Source organism: Pundamilia nyererei, unplaced genomic scaffold, assembly GCF_000239375.1.
Source record: "Pundamilia nyererei isolate P.nyererei 1_Seehausen unplaced genomic scaffold, PunNye1.0 scaffold00101, whole genome shotgun sequence".
NCBI classification, from domain to species: Eukaryota; Metazoa; Chordata; class Actinopteri; order Cichliformes; family Cichlidae; genus Pundamilia; species Pundamilia nyererei.
Window position 1 is genome coordinate 710277 of NW_005187502.1, and position 21935 is coordinate 732211.

General features: G+C 43.9%; 1 protein-coding gene across 1 annotated transcript in view; it reads left to right on the forward strand.

Annotated features, from left to right (window-relative positions):
• The window catches only part of LOC102205917 (partitioning defective 3 homolog), a 346721-nt gene that overhangs the window by 165314 nt on the left and 159472 nt on the right, over window positions 1-21935 (forward strand). Inside the window, exons 6-12 of the mRNA XM_005740561.1 lie at window positions 1905-2014; window positions 2653-2736; window positions 7388-7513; window positions 9905-10135; window positions 10721-10908; window positions 15548-15687; window positions 16171-16299. Of these exons, the coding sequence (XP_005740618.1) occupies window positions 1905-2014; window positions 2653-2736; window positions 7388-7513; window positions 9905-10135; window positions 10721-10908; window positions 15548-15687; window positions 16171-16299 (1008 nt within the window). The remainder of the gene's footprint in view (window positions 1-1904; window positions 2015-2652; window positions 2737-7387; window positions 7514-9904; window positions 10136-10720; window positions 10909-15547; window positions 15688-16170; window positions 16300-21935) is intronic.

Sequence of the window (21935 nt, forward strand, 5' to 3'; positions counted from 1 at the left end):
ATATATATATATATATATATATATATAACAATTCTGTAACTGTAACTTCGGTCGTTGCTGTGCTTTTTTTGGAAGTCGAATTTCCCAGAGGAACCCACCCGAGGGATTAATAAAGTTCTATCTTATCTTATCTTAATTCAAAAGATCTCTCTAGTCTTTCCTTTACATAGTCTTACGTAGTCTCACCATAAGGGTTTGCAACTTATAAGATCGAACGAACAGGCAGGGGATTGTTGCTAACAGCTTTTTTAAATGCAAATTAATTACGTGTTAGCGATGATACACTTGCGACTTCGGTTAACAACGCAAACTTGTTGAGCACTGTCACCTTTCACAGTCATCTGCTCACCGAGTGTGAAAACTGTCTTTTTCTGAAAGGCCACACGTTTCTTTGCCTCTCCATCAGTCTTGCCTTGTAGCAGAGATCTAAACCTGTATTTATTCTTGTCCAATTTCAGCCGCCCGCTCTACCCCATGGCCTCCCATCTTTATTTATAGTTTGCCACAGGTGGTCAGGTCCTTTGTGCAGAGTATACGTCAAAGAGAAAAAAAAAATCTAGCCGTCCACCTGGGGAAGGATGGGAGGGGGGTGGGCTTGAGTTCATAAAAAAGCTTTATGAATAAAAGGCCCCGTGAGACACCCGGCACCTCGGCTGACGTGTAATTAAAGGCGTGGAGGGTGGTGGTGGTGGGGGGTGATTTATTCATTTTCATAGAAAAGGGGGAAATAGACAGGTAGGGTGCGACAAGGTCTTTAAAGGTGGGCTGCTGATGAAATTTTCATGCCCCTATCCCACCTTAACCCTCCCCCAGAGTCTAACAAATAAATAGGCGACGGGGCCTCTGTATAGCAGAGTGAGTGCCACCAAAGATATCCCTGCCCCTGAAAAGGGTTGAATCAATTTCCATAAAGAAACCAAGAATGCGCAAGACCTATTTGGATGTGCTTGACATTTTAGTAAAAAAGAGAGAAAGAGGAAGGTGAAGGGTGAGGGTGGGGAAATAGCAGTGGCTAACAAAGCATTTCGGCAGATCCTCCCAAGGAGCCGATGCGCTGTCTTGATGCTGACAAGCTCACGCACGCGCACATGCACGAGGACCAGCCGTTAATAACAGGACTGAAAAAGAAAGTCCCGTTATTTAAAACAACCAAACAAAAGACTTCACTGTGCTCAACACTTGATGACGAGCCCTCCAACTAATCTTGGGTTGACAATTACATGAAAATCAACACTGTGTTATTAGATATGTCTCCCTCCTGTTCTACATGCGGGATGTAATCACTGTGTGTAAGTGGCCCGCTGAATTTGTACCATCCACATAAAGAGAGCCAAATGAAGATTTTATCCTCCATTAAGGAGAGCATGAAGCTGCTGCCTCTTTCCCAGAGCTTAGTTAAGTCCTCGGATGTCTGCTTTCCCGTTAAAGGCACTGCCTCTCCTGCTCCGCTGCCTAACAGCACTGAAGAAAGATGAGCAAATGAAACGAGGAGAGTGAAAGACGCAGATGGAGCTCAGACAGGAGCATCCCTGTTTCTTTAGCTCTAAACCTTGATCTCATCACCTCACGGGCCCACCTCATTGGTCAGGCAAACCGATGGAGTCGCTGCATTTAATCACGACACCACTGAACATTTTTTTGGCTAGAGAGGGATGGTTTCTGCAGCAGCATCAGGGGCACGGTCCCGCCTGTGCTCAAGAGTCTTTGATTTAAAACAGGCTGATACATTTTTTTCTTCAGGTAATTAAATTAAAAGCTGGAGAAGAGAGATATAAGCAAGAGAGGGCGAGATGCAAGCACAGCGAAAGTAATAATGACAGAATTTGAGGGGTTTTTCTTTTTTGCTGTTGAAGCACTCATCCAATTCATCCTGTCTTTTTTTTCTTTGTCTCTCTTTCTATTAGGAGGAGGATGAGGAAGAGGAGCAAAGGAGACACGAGAGGAGAATCGAGCGGACGGAGCCAGTAGGAAGGGCCGATTCCTCACTGGAACATTCACCAGTGTTTCATATAGAGTGAGTGGCATACCGCTAACACCACAACCCCACCCATACGCCATGTTAAGAGTGAAATTGTACAATTACAGTTAATCACGATTATTGTAATGGCTGCGTACCAATTTCTTGTTTCGCCGCCCACTTTACGACCATGTGCCAGTAACAACCCAAACATCGAGACCAAAGCCTCAGTCTGTAAACATCGTCACGCGTATCTGGGTCGTGTTGATTTGTCTTCACGTCCTTATCGGAACAAATGAGCCTTCCTCCCTTCCCTCCCCCGCCCCCGTTCTCTTATATGTTTTCAATTAATTAGTTCTTTTAGCGCAACAGCAGTCTGATCTTAATCACTTAATTGGAGCCTCCATTTGGATCCTTAATCGACCCTGAGGTCCACCAGTTGCGCATTGTAACGGATGACTTAGCACAGGCAACTCAGCGAGGCCTCCCATCAATAAGGACCCCACTCCCTCACGCCCCCACTCCTGCGCATCCCACTGACCTCATGTCGTGTTTGACTGTGCCGTCTGTTTACATTCTGCATTTCTACATGTTGTTTTCACTTCTGTTATTTTTTAATTATCATTATTATTCATACACCTCTCTCCTACTCCCTTCTCCTCTTCTTTCTGGCTTCATCCATCACCATCCCGCAGAAGCATGCTCAAGCCCGTCGAGGTGTCCAATGAAGGTGGGCCCCTGGGGATCCACGTAGTGCCTTTCAGTTCACATGATATCAGGTAAAAAAACAAAACAGACACAAGCTGAAATTCAGTGCATCTCAGTTTCACCATCCAGTGTTGCTTTCTTTTCGCTCTCACTCATTATTTCACTAATTTTTTCTTACTCTCTCTGTCCTTTGTTCTGTCTTACATATCTCTTTTTATGTGTTGCTCAAGGCTCTTCTTCTTCTTCTTCTTTTTTTTAACTGCCTCTGATTCTTGCAGTCATCTTTTTTTATTATTGTGAGCCTCGCTGTTGAAACGCCACACCCAAACTCAGCACCGCTCACATCCCACAGCTTTGAAGCTCCCAGTGGTGAGGCGAATGGATGAAAGTAGTTTTTGCTCTCGACTGCACAGTTTTCTCCAGGTCTTGCAAATACTTTTTCTAACTGGGTTGTCGGTCATCGTTGTGCACGTGTTGTCTTGAAACTTGCTTTGGACTACTTCCTCTCGCCTTTTTTTTTCTGTCTTTTTAACTGATAGGAGTGTCGATGACAAGGGAACGAGAGGCGTCTGAGTTTCAAAAAAAAGAAAGGAAAAAAGGGGGGACAGAGGAAGCGGTTAGATGTAATCAAACTAAAAGCTTGTGTATAACACAGATCCCTGCTGCATGCCAGAAGGAACTGGCTCGCCACCAAGGTGAATGTGACTACTCAGCACTGGAGAAGGAAAGTCAGGGATGAGGTGGAAGACGGAATGAGGAGATCAAACGGAATGACATTTGAAGGGGGAGAGGAGGAGAAAGGGGAGTGGTGTCATTGAAGGTGGCTCAGACACTAATCTCATTGCTGTTTATAAGCAAGTGTCAGGAAACTATATTTAGCTCTGACCTCGAACTAACTCCATCTTGACACCTTGAGTCAGAACTGCAAAATAGTGATTCAGGATGAGGTGAGCCTAACGGAGGGAACGATTTCTAAAGGAACTTAAGCAGTTCAGCTCTCATTAGATGCACTGCTGTCCTTAAGCTCCCCTGTATTGCCCCTAAATCAGACAGCATCTTGGAGGAAACAACATTAACGCTGCGCCGGCAGTAAATTTCTTCCCCATCAGCTAAGGTCGGCACTAATAGCTATCACAGCCTTCAATTAACTTCAGCCATGATAAAACTTATTGTCTGGTCAGTGGGATGATGCTAATGGCCTGTCCGAGCTCTTTCTGCGCGTCGTGCACTGGGACAGGAGGCATTAGGCTCAGCGGGCTGTCATTAGTGTCTAGACCAGGGCCAGAGGGGTCAGACTGCCAGCAAAACCAGACAGCAAACAAGGAACTGCAGGCACTCCAGCATCAGGCTGCCCCAGTATTCTGCTCCACTGCACTGACATCAAGTCAGATCCAAGCAGGAGGGGGAGACAACTGTAGGAGAGAGCTTAGATACTCTGCCACTCTAGCAGGAAGAATCTTTCTCTGCCACACACACACACTGAAATGCACAGATACTTACCTGAAAATGAGCTCACACTAATGCAGTTTGTGAGCAGTTCGGACCGACCTTGAGAAGTGTGTTCCCTCTCAGACTCCTTTTACAAGCAAAAACAGTTCTCGGTGCATCGTCACTTACCTACCTTGAGAGCAACGTGCACACATAAATATCCCGTACATCTACGCACGCACGCACGCCCCCTTCCAGATGCGTTCCTAGTTTAATGAACTTCTCATTCCATGACCGTCTTCAATTGTAAACAAACTGCGGACATAATTGCCATGCATAAATGGATCCTGATTGGATTATTATTTGATTAAAGGCAGTAGATGAGAGCAGGTGGCCTCCTCCAAATCAGCACTGCTACCCAGCCACAAGATGGAGTAAAGCCATATGGTGCGGTAAGATGCTGATTCCTTTTTTCGAGGAGAAGCGAGACTTAAAGAGTCTTTCTTTTTCCCCCCGAGAGGCTGCAGAGAATCCACAAACTACAAATCCCTTTTTGCTTACATCTGCCACCTAATGAATTGCAGCCTTTGAGAGTGACTTTTAGATTTTTCTTTAGTTCTTTACGAGTAACTGACAAGTATCTCTAAAAAAAAACAGAAGCGAACCTCCATCAGTTTGAGAGGATGGGATTATAGCCAACACAATAATAGTGCTTTTCACGAAATCATCATCTTCTTTAAATCTCTAAACGATGCCGCTTTATCCCCAGTCCGCTCTGCCGCGGCTTGAATACTGATCAGGGATCAACCAAAAACTCCTTTATCTACTGTACCGTCTCCAGTCTGCTAGCAAATCAGAAGTCATTAGCGTGTGTCCGTGATGTAATCTCCGTGCGCAATACTTTGTTTTCAAGCTGCCAACACTTATGGAGATAAAGCACAATCATGTCTGCTTCCACGCCGGCCGCAATTACTCTCTGCTCAACACATTTAACCTGACCTGGCAACTCAGACACCAAGAAAGAGGGAAGGGCCTTTTGTGATCTTTAATTTCAACTTAATGCCGACCCATTTACCCCCGCTGAGTGGCTGAGATGAGTCTTCGGCGCGAGCGTGAATGTCCACATTATGCAGCCAATTAAAGCAATGTTCTGAGAGTGGCCCTGTTTGGCTGAAATGCTAAAGAGCTGCGCGAGCCTGCCCTTGACGTCTGCAGTAAACAGGGTCACAACAGTTTTGAATGTGCTGCTGTTTATGCGTCCAGGAAAAGAGACAGGAAGGGAGAATTATGAGAAGCATGACACTTATGTCCTTGACACCAATAAGGTGTAGCTTAGGGTCTAATTTATACCCCTGTCTGGTACATCTTTGTTTAGCTTGTTGATGGTTTTTGCTCCGGTAGATTTCAGAATTTCTTCAAAATAAGCCTCCAAACTTTTTTGTCAGTTTATGCAAGGACACCAAACATTTAAAGTCAGTTTACCTGCTATCTCAGAGGCATCTTGCAGCTTGTAGCCAGAGTTTGTAGCTCTGCTGTGTGAGCATCCATCAGATATCTTTGCATGTGGTTATCCTCGAGGCCTAACTAAAGCCTTCAAGGAGCTCACTGATGTAGTTATTTAGAGGGGGAAGGAGGGCGGAGGGATATTTGAAGGTAAAGGTTGGCGTTTTTTTTAAGGATTACTGAGATGGCACAGCCGTGGAACTTCTTGGGGGTTTTTTTCTTTCTCAAACACCGCAGCCGGCTCTAGTCTTAAGCTCCAATGAAGGCGACTGTAGCACTTCCCTGGAAGCCATAAGATGATCTCTTAGCTGTTGGTCTGGATTATTTCAACCCACCCTGTCATTCTTTCAGACCTGCCCACAGGAAGAAAAAGAGGAAAGGAGAACAGAAGGACAGACGGAGGCTTAAAATGAGTGCAGGGAAATTCAGGACTCTATCCAAGCCTAGTCTGCAAAGTTAACTTTTGTTGACTGAGTGCATTACAATGGGCTAAACTCATTTTGTAATCTTATTTACTTCCCCAACTCTGTTGGAGACTTGAATATTTTAGGCACTCTGTTGATGCAAAAGTTATAAATCTCCAGGCCATAAAATGACAACCAATGTCAATGCTGCACTACAAAAAGCTTCACTTCATACAGATGAGGACAGACTCGTTAGCCCCTCCTCTATGAAAATCTCTTTTCTCAAGTGCTTCAAAACAGAGCAAGAGATTTTCGCACAGCTTTTCTAAAACATCCTAGTTTTAGGATAATGGAAGTGGTCAATTTTGCATCCGGTTTGATGGATAACAGCCTGCAGTCATTTGTTGTAGTCTAGGAAGTCTCACACATGTCTCCCAAGCAATCCTAGCCCATTCTTCTTTGGAAAAATTGGCCAGATTTGATGGTCTTCTGGCATATACATAGGTCTTCAGTTCACCCCACAGATTTTCAATGGGATTCAAGTCAGGGTTTAATGCAGGCGAGTCATCAGCAGTCACTTGGGTCTTCTGGAGGTAGCTCTTCAGCAGGAGTGAGGCATTATTTGGGATGTTGTCATGTTGGAAGATAAAGGGGTGGCTGTAGCTCAAGAGGTAGAGCAGGTCACCTACTGATCGGGTTGGTGGTTCGATCCCCGGCTCCTCCAGTTTGCATGCCATGTATCCTTGGGCAAGATACTAACCCCAAGTTGCTCTCCGATGCATCCATCGGAGTGTGAACGTGTGTGAATGTTGTTAGAGAAGCATTCGGTTTTGGGTCAGTGCTTGTGAGAATGGGTGTGATTGGCATGTTGTATAGAGCGCTTTGAGTACTCGGGGAGAGTAGAAAAGCGCTATATAAGAATCAGTCCATTTACCGTTTAAAGAGGTGACCCAGACGCAGTTTTGATGCTGACTGCTTGAGGTTTTCTTTCAAGGTCTTCACGTCCTTCTCTTTTCATGACTTTGTTCATCGTGACAAGAGTCACAGTTCCAGACACACTGAAGCATCTCCACAGCATAAAACTCCCACCACCAAGCTTCACTGTGTGGATGATGTTCTTTGGGTTCTACACCTTTCATTTCTTTTTCTAAACATAGCAATAACACTTGTTTTTAGCATGATGCTTTCTCAAGTGATACCTCAAACCCTAAATGTGTCTTTGTCTGTACCTTCTTCCACACTCTCTTCTTGTCTCCACTCCATCCATTCTGATTAGGTTTCTTTCACTACCTTTTCATTAACTTTTAAAAGTACACGTGCAATTTCATTGTGACAGCAGTTGCCTAAGTCTTGTGTTATGACTTACCTGTTGCATGAACCTTTGCAGGACACAGGGCTTGCTAGTGAAGCGTTTGGAGCCCGGAGGCAAAGCAGAGCAGGAGCGTCTCTTCCAGGAGAACGACTGCATCGTCAGAATTAATCAGGGAGACATTCGCAACCTGCGCTTTGAACAGTAAGCTTTCCATAGTGACGCTTGGAACATTTTTTTTTGCATGCAGTATTATTCTGAACACAGCTATTTTTGTCAGCTGACATTTTCTCCTTCTGGTAACCTCTCTTCTTGTCACTGGATGCCATGCTGATTTTAATTTACTTTCCTTTTCCTCCGATAGTAGGGAAGCACTGTCTGCCGAGTGATGCAGTTCACACCGAAAGCACTGTGTTGGACATTAAGCGCAGCGACAGTAAATAGTGTTGCTGTTGATAAGCGGAATCCAAACTGCGGGGAGACATGACACCCACACAGCCGCACAATAAAACAGAAATATGACCGACTTGTTGGCCTTCCTGTAATAGGTCTCAGTGACCTGCAGTCCTTCACAGCTGTGCTGCTTTCTGATCCCAAACTATCCACACTCTTCTCTCCATTCATTTCTGCCAACGCGTCATAACCTTTGTCTCTTTAAACACTCGTAAATATAAGCGTGAATGTGTGGCATCTCACGCAGCACGGACGCGGACACATATATGCGGTGATACTGACATACAAAGGCATTTCTGCATTTGTGTATGTGTGCGTGCACCAGTATTAAATGGATTTCTTCTCCTCGAGGCTGAAAAATCGAGGCACAGTATAAAGTGGTCTGTTCAGCTCTCCACAGAAAGAAATAGCCCAGATTTTTGCTACCAAAGGCCCAGACAACAGTCGCACCGGGCCTGCACATCTAAAAACAGTGGGCTTCGAACCACAATGCTGCAAAAATGACAAAAAGTTTAGCCTTCAAAAGTGAAGTCAGTAGCTATGAATTATCTCTGAACAACTGTATCACTGTAGGAATGTTTCTTAAGAAAGGCGTGATAGCAAAAGCTCTCCAGCATCTTGTTAAATGGAAGCAGTTGGAGACACTGTGCTAATCTGTTTATCACCCTGCATACAAACACACTAAGGTTTCAGAATCCTTTAAAACGAAGCTATTGTCATTAGTAAACATCGCAGTTTCTTTCACAGCTTTTTTTTCTTTTCTGCTGTGAAAGAAGCTTACCCACCAAATCCACAAGGGAGTGATGTTTTGTAGCCTCTCCTTCCAAACACACCCTCCTCACCGGCATCTGCACGCTTATGATGTTTGTGATGGTTTTTCGGGGGGGGGGGGGGTTGCATAAAAATGAGGCGAAGGAGCAAAACTTTAACCCCACCCCCACCCATCGTTGATTGTGTGCCACAGAGAGTGACAATTTAAAGTGATAGTCTAATCTTCTTGGATTGTTTTGCATGGGTAAATATTTTGAAGCGCTTAATCTAACTGAATGTAATGATGCATTGATGGGGGTAATTTATTATTCAATCAGGCTCGCGCAGAGGCTGATTGCTGGAGTGATGGCAGCGCGTATGTGCACGGGAACATTTGCGTACAAAGCACGCATGCACGCGCACAAACTTCGCCCCAGCCTGTCATCACCCTGCAGTGCGCATATGCGAGTGATTCTCGCAAATTACCATAAGAATGAAAACAGGAGAGAGCAAATCTCGCAGAAGTAGCTCAGTGTGCGTTCGCCTCTGCGACGCGGCTTGCGTGGAGTGCTGTCTGTTTGCGACGGAAGCGGCTTAGCGGCTGTCATTGGGACAGAATCAGCATGGTATTGCTGGTAATGGGGAGGGGGCTGGAAAAAGAACATGGGATTGCTGGAATCCAGACATCCACTGTGCCTCTGGCCCCCTTATGCTGCAGTGTGCCTCACTCCTGGCCAGCCTATCTATATGCTAAGTGCTGCTGGCAAACCAGACTAAACAATTCTTGTGTCTGGGAATGATGGCGAGCTCTTGTCTCGGCATATTTGGCCTCCCCCAAACTCATACGAGACTCGGTGTGTTTGTGTGTTCCCGCCCCATTTTGTGTTTAAGGAATGAATTCTGTGTGTGTGTCTGCTTACTCGGGAACTCATCATCTGTAAAGCTTCCCTGGTGCATGATTCATCACCTCTGTTCTGATTGTTGAGTCAACTCATAACCATTTATCTCCAACCATGAACAGACTCACACAAACACACAAATGAGCGCATAGTATAGAGATTTAACCTATATCACACGCAGTAATATTTTATGACTGATGCACCACTTACTGTCCTTATCTCTTACCCGTCTTGATGCTTGTAATTATAGATAATGTAATTTCTGTCCCATAATGCATTGCAGGAAGTAGTCCTGCGATTAGCCGCGCAGGTCTCAACTCTCTGTATCTCCTTTCAACATACAGTGCATCATGGCTTTCCTTATCCTTCTGTATCTGCCAAGCTTTGGTGCTACATCATTGTACATGCATCTCTTATCATGTTTAAAGCTAATTCATTTCTGTCGGTGTGACCTTACCGCTCTCTCCCTCGCTCTATGTTGTTTCACCTTCAGAGCACAGAACATTTTCAAGCAGGCGATGCGTTCCCAGGTCATCCTTTTCCACGTGGTCCCTGCAGCCATGAAGAAGCAATATGAGCTGCTGTCAGCACAGAAGGAGCTGAGCAGCCCACCTCAGCTGAACAGGGTTCGTTTCAGCCAGGAGTCTCAACAGCCAGCAGACAGGTCCAGTCTGACCGGGCCGCTGACGCCCAGATCGGGACAACCACCGGGCCTCAATCACAAGTGGGTTTCACCTCCCTTTTCTTTTATTGAATGGTTACCGAATAGTTTTTTTTTCTACCAAAGATACCTTCACACTGTTCTCATACATGAAACAAAGAAAAATCAATAAATCAAAGAAAAAAAGAAAAATTAAAAAGCTGCCACAGATTTGATGTGTGTGAAAGGGAGTGCTGTTGTAATTGCAGCAGTCAGAGACTTTCACTGGAAATCCGTCAGAGTTTAAAAGCTACGCAAAAAAAAAAAGACAAGAGAGCAGCCTAATTGTAATTTGTACCTTAGACCTCTGAGTCTGCATCGGTGATCATCTTGTCAAAAGCCTGTTTTATCTGCCTGTGGTTTCTGTTAATTGTTGTAAAAACTCTGGCCTAGTTCCAGAAAGACAAAGATGTGGGTTTGTGTTTGTGGTCATAATGTCAGTTATACAGAACGATCAATCCTCCGTCTGTGACAGTGAAAAGGTTCTTGCTACAAATACAGTTATTATTTAATGGTGAAAAGTCATTACTGTGCGTTATACATTACATTACAGGAGCCTGACGATGAATCTATATTTCATGTAACGACTCTGAACCCTTGTCTCTGCAGCCACCATGGCTCACTGGCAGAGAGCACCCCAGACTCGAGTAGACGCTTTGCCACTCCACCCCACATTTTGATCTCCAGGACCCCGTCAGCCCCTTCGCCCTCCCTGCAGCGCAGGATAAGCTCAAACGCCCCCAGAACCATCGACCTAAAGAACAAAGGTCGCAGGTTCAACGTCCAACTGAAGAAAGGTGAGAGTAGCAAAACGAGGTCAGTGCTGTAGGAGTGAAAACCAGCAGAATCATGTTTGCAATTTATGTGTGCTGACATCATATGGTGACATGAGCCCGCCATGTTTGATCTGCTTTTTAGACATTTTTGTGTTATTAAGTGAGATATGTGTGATAATCGTATGTTTCAAAGCAAGTAGTGGGAAAATTCTTGGGGAAGGCTTAACAGTGGGTTGACCTTGCTTCTAACCATGGGAAAATTTTAAAAAGTGGCTTTTTTTTAGTTCAGAATTGCTTCTGCCAAAATTTCTGTCAGCCTGTCCACTGGCAGATTACATCGGCCTCCGCTCTTTATCAGCAGAAAGCCGGGGAAGAGCCCTGTATATCTGATAAAACTCCAGCATCAAAGAGTATATTCTTCACAAGACAGGCTTCTGCATTTAAACATTTAAATGCACTGAAAGTTTGCAGTTAGACACGAAAGATGCTGATCCTAAAGCAGCTCATGTGACAGCGTTAAAGTGTTTCATTAATTTGACCAATAATCTCTTTGTTTGCTTCTATGTCTATCAACCCCGTTACTAAGTGCGATAAAGGCGATATCTTGTCACCTTCTAGCATTTAAAAACTCCAGAGTAAACAAAAGGTCAAAGAGCTCTTAATGCAACCGAAACCCTTCTGGAAATAAAAAAAATCTCCTCTTGCCTTTGCGCTTTGTTTAACCGAGAAGGCCGAAAGCAAACACAGATCAGCCCCGTCTTGAAAACAGGTTGTGGTTTCATCCGTTCATGCTACAGTACATCACCGCGGTCTTGTGGTTAAGCTTCGGCAATCCATCTGCTTCCAGCTGAGCTGGGTTTATTTGTGGACTTGGACAGACCTTTGATACCGGAGCAGTTGTATTTCTTTGTGGTGGCTTCGCTGCCAAGCCGTGTCATTTCCACCAGTTAGCCATCTTCATGTGAATTAGCAAACAGTAGGAAGCAGAGTGAAGTAGTTCTAAGGCGATGTCCTGACTCCGTCGATTTCTTTTTTGCTCCTTTTTGTTTCGGTTGCCGGAGCAGATGTTTACTTGAAAGCTGGCACCGAGGCCTTAGCGATGAGCTTCAGGGAAGGGTGCGGGAAAAAGTGAGGGCTGCGGCACGGGGTAAACGTGACCCACTCTGGGGACATGCAGTCACAAGCTGCTCTAACATGTTTGGCAAAGTTTCCCAGCGCTGCCGGCAGAGTTCTTTGACACTGTGGAGCTGAAGTGTAACTTATATTTATGTGTTTATAACGTGATAAAGTTTCCCCACACGACTCTAATTTCCGGAAAGATGTTGGTAGAACTCCAGCACCAGGCTGACGCCTTCAGTTTAGCTTATATCCACCAGCTGCATGGCTTCATGGTCACTATGAAATATTTCAGTATTGCCCAAGTAACAGAAATGGTTTCAAAGCCTGTGATTTCAGTGGGAGTTTACCGGCACATAACTTCGAAGCCGTTTGTGAACTCCAGATGGAGATGTCCAAATGTTGTTAAACTGGGAATTTAACGGAGCATTAGGAAAAGGCTGAGTTGAGGGAAACGCGCCTCTGAAATCCATTTTGACGGTTCCGTTTGATTGCCATCACGCTAATGCACTTCTAGAAGGGCTTCGGCGGTTTTGTTGTCTGCTCATTGTAATTGTTGTGATTCAGCCTAAGTGGCTCAGAGTTCCAAGTGGCAGGAGCAGATCCTGAATGGCAAATTAACAAGAGTGCCTTAATCAAATACTGCTGTCGAAAAGGACATACGCACCCCATTAAGTCATTCTAATGTGCCTCAGCCTCTCTTCATGTTTGCTGCTTAATTGGCTTATTGGAGCCAGGATTTCAGCTAATCCAGAAAGGGACACAATTACTTTTACCCCGGCCTGGTCTGGTACCTAAAATAAATACATCAGTGGTTAATTAGCACAGGAATATTTAGAGATTGTATTCTCCTAATTGGCTGATTGTAGACTTTGAACAGCGGGATCTTATAATGGGCCTGAGTTGGGTTTGGGATGCGTGTTGGGCGGCAGTTTGTGAAAAGGGTCAGAGGGGAAGGGGAATCCCAACTGCCATGGCGAGGATTTGAAAAAAGGCAGGATATAATCAAAAGCTGTGATACATCTGTGTTAAATGCCATCTGCATTTGTTTACCCCTCTTATTTTCAGTCGTTTGAGGACAGACTAGCATCTGCACTAAGTGGAGAACCTCCCACGGCAACTGTGGGATCTGGTATTTAAAAGTTTGGCAGTCAAACTGCGCATTTAATATTCAACATAAACGATGACAGCTATTTTTGTCTGCTCACTTCTCGCTCAGCAGTGATGGACAGATCATAGAACGTCGTTATCCTCAGCAGCTCAACTTTCTGGCTTCAAAGTGATCTCTTCATCACCTTTCTGCAAGTTTATTTGTGCGTGGAAGCCAGGAGAAAGTTGCCAGCCGCGCTCCTCAATCTTAATGCCCCTTGTTCATCAGCGGCATCACTGTCAGGGAGACGACAGACTGCTAAATAGACATACAGGGAAAAGTAGGTCATGATGAACCATCAGAGGTGCTGACAGCTCTGTGAAATGAGCAGCTACTTTGACACGAATGCTAATCACCGCTGTTAGCGTCAGAAAAGCCTCGGCTAAAACCGCAGAACACGACTTTCCAACTTGGAAATGCCTACAGCTAGGTTATGCATGGTGGAATCTTAACCGCCGCTCTGAAAGACGTTCTTAATGACTCATCTAGTTTAATCTGACACGCAGCTTTTGCACGGTTTATCACATGTAGCTGACATTTGAACTACGTCATGCTTTTATCTGAAAAATACAGCTCTGGTCAGCAGAAAAGGTTAGAGCGGAGAGATCTTCTTATTTACCTGTTATTGTATTTGCCTGATTCCTCTTAGACTATCAATTCATATTCGTTTGAGCAACCTTAAAGGTCAACCCTTAAACTTAAAGCAAATGGCTTTGCAAAGCTAATGCCCGAAGTGTTTTTATCACATGTGGTTGTTGAATTTCACTGCACTTGGAAGAGACAGAGGATTTTCCTTTAAATATACAAAGCTAAGAAACAAATTTGAGTGCACACACAGTGATCACTGCTTTCTCCATTAGGCTAACCTCAAGCTCCCTATATATCATCCAAGACTGCTTTGACCCAGACATGATTTTTACACAGCCTTTGTGGCCTGCCTTTGCACCAAAACTCTGGAGGGTTTTTTTTGGGTTTAAAATCTGGCACACGGTGCAGTGTGGGAAGATTCAGAAATAAGCACTTTAACTATTTAGGTGTCCTGCACTTTAGTTTAAGAGGATATTGAACAGAGTTTTAATGCATTTCCCAATCCATAATCATTCATTTGTCTCTGCTTATTCTTAACTGGTCTTTAATCTGACCGCGACTTCCACGATTGGCTTTAAAGTCCGTTCACATTCATTTAAAACACTCAATTTTGGTTCATAGCACTGATACTATGTTTAGAGTTCAAGACACACCCAATCATGGAAATATGAAAAAATGGAAGCAGGAATGTCTGTATTACCTCGTGGAGGTTCAGGACATGGTGGAAGGCCATCATTTGATTCCTGCTTAGTGGATTAAAAGTTACTTTTTTTAATAATGGGGGGAAAAGTTGTATGCCCTTAGCAGTATTTATACACAGAATACACTTTGTATGTTTCTGTACTTTTAAAATGAAACCCAGAAATAGAAAATGTCGCTGTCATAAATAAATTGCTCCTTAGTGACATTTAAACCCCCAAGCCCCGGGCCACGCACCGGTACCGGTCCATGAGTTGTTTGGTACCAGGGTGCAGTTGAGGCTCGGGTGTGAAATTTATGGTTTTCAGGGTTTTTGTTGTTATTTTTTTAATCGTTTTTATCGTTAACTTGGTTTCCCTGAATCTTTTCCCGTGTGTTATGAATAAATCCCATTTTTGGTACCTGTACTGGTTTTATTTTGTTGTATTTATCCGCAACACCTTAAAGGCCGGTTCGTGAAAAATCGGTCCGTGGCGCTAAAAAGGTTGGAGACCACTGGTCTTGACCATTTTACTGAAATTTGATCGTAGCAATTCAAGATGGTACTCAGTAGTTTGTGTGGCCCCCGTGTTCTTACATATATGCCTGACAATGCTGACGTGACCAAAAATTCTGGCAATGGCACACATTGATGTGCCATCCTGGAGAAGTTAGACTACCTGTGCAACCTCCACAGGGTCCAGCTATCACGTCATGCTGCCAGTAGTGACACTGACTCTAGCCAAATGCAAAACTAATGAGGAGGGAAACATGTGAGTGGCCTCCACCTGCAAACCATTCTTGTTTAGGGGGCTGTCTCATTGCCCCGCCTCTGCTACTTAACTGATCAAATCAATATCCCTCAAGTTTAACTGACTTGGTGCTTTGCTCAGATTAGAAAGGGTTCCTTTAAATTTTATTGAGCAGTCTGTTTTAAGGATAATAGAAAATGACAACAGACAAACAGTTTTTCAGTTTACTGCCGATCATGAGCACACTGCTGGCAAGCTTACCAAATGACAACATCACAGCATGGCATGTTTGCACCAGGAAAGAAAAGAACAAGTGATGAGCTGTGCTTTGTAAAATGTCACAATACCTTTCTAAGTGTCTTCAATTGTTAACTAGGTCCAGAGGGTCTCGGATTCAGCATCACATCCAGAGATGTCCCGATTGGCGGCAGTGCTCCAATTTACGTTAAAAACATCCTTCCTCAAGGCGCCGCCATCCAAGACGGTCGACTTAAAGCTGGAGACCGGCTGCTGGAGGTGAGGCAGGACATCAGACATCCTCTAACCATGACACAGTGTTCAGCGAGTGTGTTCTGTGAGATTGCGTGTTATTTCAGAGACAAATTACTCGTTTCCTGATGTGACTTTGTTCCTAAATTCAGTCTTACTGAGCCTTTGTTGGAGCGAGTCGAATAAGCTGCGTTCCCTTTGGCTACAACAATTCAGCTGCAGTTTTGAATTTCTAAGAAAATGTGGTTAGATGGAACAATATTTTGATTATACTTCAGTCAGACTGACATGGAAATCAGCGAGTGCTCCCTTTAGGGGGAAATAACCCATATTTAATTCCAGTTCCAACTGGCTCACAGGGTAATCTGCATAAAGGTTATGTGGAGGCCATAGTCCCCCCTCTTAAGAGTGAGTTTAGTTTCGCCTCCGACTGTGTATCTGTTGTACATTTATTTTTGTAAGTCTTCTTTTACGCTTCGTGACTCCGTGTATGTGTATATGTACGTGCAGGTTAGTGGGGTGGACCTAAATGGTAAAAGCCAGGAAGAGGTGGTAGCCCTGCTCCGAGCTACACCCATGGGTGGAACCGTGAACCTGTTGGTGATTCGCCCAGAGGACTCCCTGCTGCCCCGAGAAGTGGTCAGTGCCCAGCCAGCACCTCATAAGCGTTTTCTAGATTTCAGCTGTTTGGTAAATGTTGATATTTATAGAGAGTTTGAGAGGACTTGCACAGGAAAAGCTGTGATTTTCTCAGCCTATTTGCAATTATAGTTTTATAGCTGTAATAAAAAATACGAATTTGACACATGAATGGGAGGACAAGAAACTAGTTGAGACAGTGTAGGATTTCTCTTACTTGTTGCCATTATTACTTCTCAGTGGATATTAGCCAAACTCCCATTGTCAGTTTGATAAAGCATATCCTACTTGATTCAATGAAGTCTCTCAAGGAATCTGGTAAATGTCACTAAATGTCTAACATCCTGTACAGAGTATGGATTTGTCATGGTGCCTGCACTAATATTCCCTTAACTGCTCCACCAATCCATCAGCTTCTCCATCTTTCTGTCATTTTTTAAAATTATGTTGTCTGCACTGATTTTAATTTAACATTTATTTATTGTGTCACTCTGTCAGTGCTCTCATTATTAATGCTAGTGGATGGCTGCTGTCCACTTAAGGATTTCTTCTCTCTAAAATATGAGCCTCTGAGCTCTGAGTTGACTCTGAGTCGCCGGTTTAGGACAAATATTCGACTTTCCATGTACAGATCCCTCCTTTAATTGTGGCTTATGCTTTTTTTTCCCTCTCCTCACACAGATGGTCATTTTAGCACATACAGACATGCAGACACACAGACCCATTATATGCACACACAGGCACTCTGAAATGATGTGCCTAAGTGTGTCTAAGTGCACACAAATACAGCTTTGGACATATTCAAACACACACCCTCCCAGTGAGCCACACAGTCTACATACAGGGTGACTTTGGCTGTCGCGCAACAGATGGCGAGGCTACTGCCCCCGTCCAGCCTGCGCTCTGTGTCTGTGACAGCAGGCTTAGTCGTCACAGCACCTTGGCAGGCCAGGGGCTGCTGATGCCAGCCTCACTCCTTACCACAGCACTCAGCCCGGCACCCTGGCTGTTAACCCCGCAATAGGAGCTGTTCAACCTGTGGAATAATGGCCCTTTGAAGCAGTAGCCTGCTCTTTTAATATGCTATTTCTCCATCCACGCACCAGCTATACTTTCATTTTTTTTTTAGGAAGTTGGCACAAGAGCACGTGTTAAAGTTCTCTTGGTATTAAGGAAGTCCCCAAAAAGTCATGTACCGCCTTAAAATGCCTCACATGTGTTTATAAAATATGCTGCACTTTTGATGCTGCCTCATGGCTCAGGTACGGTGGCCCTGAGAGGTCAAACTCAATAACTCAATAATGTGACAATGACAAGATGCTTAAAGAACTGGAGGATTGATCGATGTCGTGAGGGACAAAAAGATGTGGTTTCCTCCATTTTTTGAAAAAACTTTTTTCGTGATTGACGTAATACTGTAGATACATGTTTGCTGTTAGCCGCTTACTGTTAGCTCATCACTGTTGTTCCCTCACTCTCCTCTTGTTTTCTCAGGGTTCCTTTTTTGTGAGCTTTTGCAGAATTTTTTCTCTTTCTGTTGTGTTTTGTTTGTTTTTCTAGTTGCTGGTGTTTTTTTAAAGCAGTGCGTTTCACCTCTCTGGATCACCTAGGAGCCACTGCTAGCATCAAACCTGTAGCCTTGATGTCATTCAACTGGACTCTTTAAAAACACACACACACACACACACACACACACACACACACACACACACACACACACACACACACACACACACACACACACACTAAATACTTAAAACTAACTGGAGGTAGACGCCAAACTGATCCACGCAGCCTTGACAGCAGCTGAGTGACGCTGTGAGGGCTTTTTAAAAAATGCACGCCTGCCCGTGGCTCGTGTTGTGGAATGAGAGGTTGACGGCTACACACTCTCAGCTCCTCAGGCGTGATGTGATTAGAAAAAAAAATCCATCGTGCGAAACCTGTCTAATAATCTCCTTTTTCTTTTTTGTTTTTGATTTCTCCATCTCTTGACCAACACGCTGTGCGCGACTGCTGGTTAATATTTCATCACTTTCCATAGCAGATTAACTCTCTCGCTTACTTTTCCTTTTTTTAAAAATTCTCTCTCTCTCTCTCACACACACACACACAGTTTCACATTTCCCAGCAGTGCTTTCACAAATCTCAATAATCCCTACAAGTATGTTCATAAAAATCAGATAAGGAGGCCAAGGCTCTGCCGGTGACAGTTATTGCAAATAAAGCATGGTAGAAAATTGTGGCTGGTAATTGCCTTCTCTGTCACACACTGTGGATAGGTGGGTGATGGGTGCGTGCATATATTTCTGCTACACACTCCACTGGTAGGGCACACATAACGGCGCACCTATAGACGAGTGTTTGTGGGCTGTCATTCCTGTCTTTCTTTGAATGATTTTTTTTAATTTCAGCATGAGTGACACACACACACACACACACACACACACACACACACACACACACACACAGCCATATAAATCAAAACGAAACAAAACAACAAAAAAAACCCAGACCTTTTTGTCTAGTTGACATTTGCCTGCTGACGTTTAATGTCAGCATCGGAAATCCCTTCGTGCCTGCTTTTGTTTAGATGTTTGCTCGTGTGCTACCCGTGCTGCTTGCACCCCCAGAGGAATTAATTTACTCTCCCAGCATGTTCGCATTGCATCTTTAATTACCACGGTCAGGGTGTGTTTTGACATGCTTTCAGTAGCAGTAGCGGGAGCTCTCAATAGCTTTCAATAAATATGTAATTGCAGGAAGGAGAAAAGGTTAAATGGTAATAGAGGAAAAATGGGGCAATGCGGCTACAACTGCTGCTTATTTCCACCCATCTCCTCCTGCCCCTCCTCCTCTCCAGGGATGTCAATAACTATATTCAGACAGAGACAATATATTTTATCAAAGAAGGTGCTTCAACCTTGACTAAACTCTGGGCTCATCGATAACAAGTTTGTTTGTACACACCAAGTTCTTCTCTACAAAGCCTCCTTCATCCTTAAGCATGTCTTAGAGGATAGTGGATCTGTTCGCATTTTGTTTTGTTGTCATGTTTTTTTACCTCTTTGCTTTTGAACCTCGTGGCCTTTAAGTGTAGAGGAAAGAAATGCTGAAACAGAGAGAAAAGTTCACCACAAACTCCAGACGCAGTAGCAGGCTCTGATCAGTGACTAGGTGCAGGTGGAAGAAAAAAAAGCCTTGACAGCTCTGGGAGTTTGAGTCAGTGATTTCAGAGCAAGAGATTAAAGGCTGGAAGTCAGATGAATTAGTGCCCCCTATGCGTCTGGAGGTAGAAAGGCTTTATGAATTATTTGTGAGCGCTTGTGTCTTCACAACTTTTTCTGATTGTTTCGTATTAGAGGTGAAAGGAAGTGGAGAAAGTTTGTGTCTTCGATAAAGAAACTAAGAAATGGAGTAAGAGAATGAGATGCGAAGAAGAGTTTAAAGGTTAAGAGGTCGATTGCACATTTTAAAAAACCTAAAGCGGCAGTGTTAAATGCATTTTGAAGACACATCTACACTACACGCAGCCCACACATAGCACAGTAGATGTTATTTATTGTAGCCATTTATCTCCCGGCGTGCGGCCCCGTTTGTGCTTATAGCTGCGAGCAGTGCTTTGCCTTCATAGTGGATATTGTAATCCTGGCTTCTGCTTTGTATTCATTCATTTATTTCGTCCTATAACAACGAGCTAAATGTCATGCTTCGTTGTGCAACAAGCAACGGCAGCAGTCTAAAAACGAGGCACTGCCGTCCACGCCCTGTCACCTGTGGCGGAGCTCGTTCATGTGTCGCCTGTGTGTCGTTTCGAGCAAACACGGCAAAGTAAAAGCAGAGGAGTATAATCTGCAACATTTTATTATTAAATAAGGAGTTGGGAGGACCTTTAGCACGGGCCGTCTGTGTTTAGTGACAAATCACTGGTTTGAAACCAGCCTGCCTCTAGTTAAGTGAATTAGCCTGTTGCTATTGCTGCCGGAAAGTGATCCATGCACTAAATATATGTTAACTCTTTCCTGCATAAAGACATTTGACAACCTTTTTTGTGCCCTTGATGACGAGTATATCAATAAAAACACGAAGACCAGTAGAATAGTTCCTGGGCTTTTCCTAGAGTTTCCGAACTCACCGACTTCTGATGCAAACCTGCTCATTTTGTCCTATAAGCCTGAAATATATGACAGAAACCTCTCAGTTCAGAAAAGAGCTTCAAAGGTAACTCCTAGTACGCTTTCAAGGGGTAAAGTGTTAAACAATGCCACAAACTTCTGAGTCACACACAGTGCATTCAAGCACCATAATAACGGTGCTCGTTGCTGCTCTTACATCGTTGCGTGACCCTTCAACAGCAGCACATTTTTCCTTCCAAGATAGCAGCGCGGACTGCGGAGAACAAATGGGCTTGTGTAGCCTCTGTTGTAACACTGTCGACCACATAAGAGCAATTAAACAGTGCATTAAAAACCCCTCTTTATGATCATATCGCACTTGTCACTGATCCATTAGTGGCTATATCTGCCAAGCAATGAGAATCTTAATTGCACGATTAATTCTGGCCTCAGATTGATGTGACAGCCGAATTTATGGCTCATGTGAATACTGAGGACGCGCAGACAAATGTGTGACACTGCTGCTTACATTTATAGCAGACTAATGGCCCACCCCGGCGGCCTGGTTTCAAATTCTGCCTGCTATGTTTTTGACCACTGTGCTGTAATCGAGGCAGACAGAACTACTCCATTTAAACATTGTGTTATATTAAACACAGGTCTCTGAAAACGATCGCATACATGAAGTGACAAAAGCACGGTTGCATTAAAATAGATGGATACGAGGTTCCGAATTGTTGTTTTTCTCTAAAAATCAAGCGGTCATCATCAATACTCGTTCACAGTTGGCTTTTGTTGCAGTGCCTGCAGTACAGTAAGGTTACCACTCATGATTTGCCTGTGTTAAAGTTGGAAGGCAAGAACAGACGTATGAAGCTGTATTGATTTCCCTGCTGCAGAGATCCATTTACCGAGTCGGTAGAGGGAGAAATGAATTGATATCAGGCAAACAAAACACAACCCCCTGTCTTTGGAGGCAACTAAATTATACACAGATCTGCTCTGTCAGAGCCAAGCTCAATCCCTCCTCATTTATTTATACACTCCTCAACACAGAACGAACCCTTGTCATTTTTAACAGGTTACACGGGATGTTAAAGTGCGAGAACAGAACAGGAATCCTTCTGTCTTTGGCCACGGATGCATCTAAAATGTAATGGCGAATCAGCTGCTTGCATTTGGCAGAGATGGTCAGGATGAAATTGTTTTGATATTGTATGAAAAATGTTTCAACCTTCATCTCTGGCTCATGTCTTTCAGCACTTTAACAGAGCAGCTTTTAGATAAACCATTTGGCACATTCCACTGAAGCAGTGATAAACAGCTATGTGCTTATCTTAAGCTATGTGCTACCCACAGCCATGCCAAAACATGACAAACATCTTTGGAGCTAATATAATTAGATGTCTCTTAAAGTAATGTGTGTGTGTTTGTTTTTTTTAAATTCCGAGTGACTGTAAGGGTGAAGTAATTCACTGAAACTTTTGATAATAAAGTGCCAGAGACAGAATCGTTCTTGCG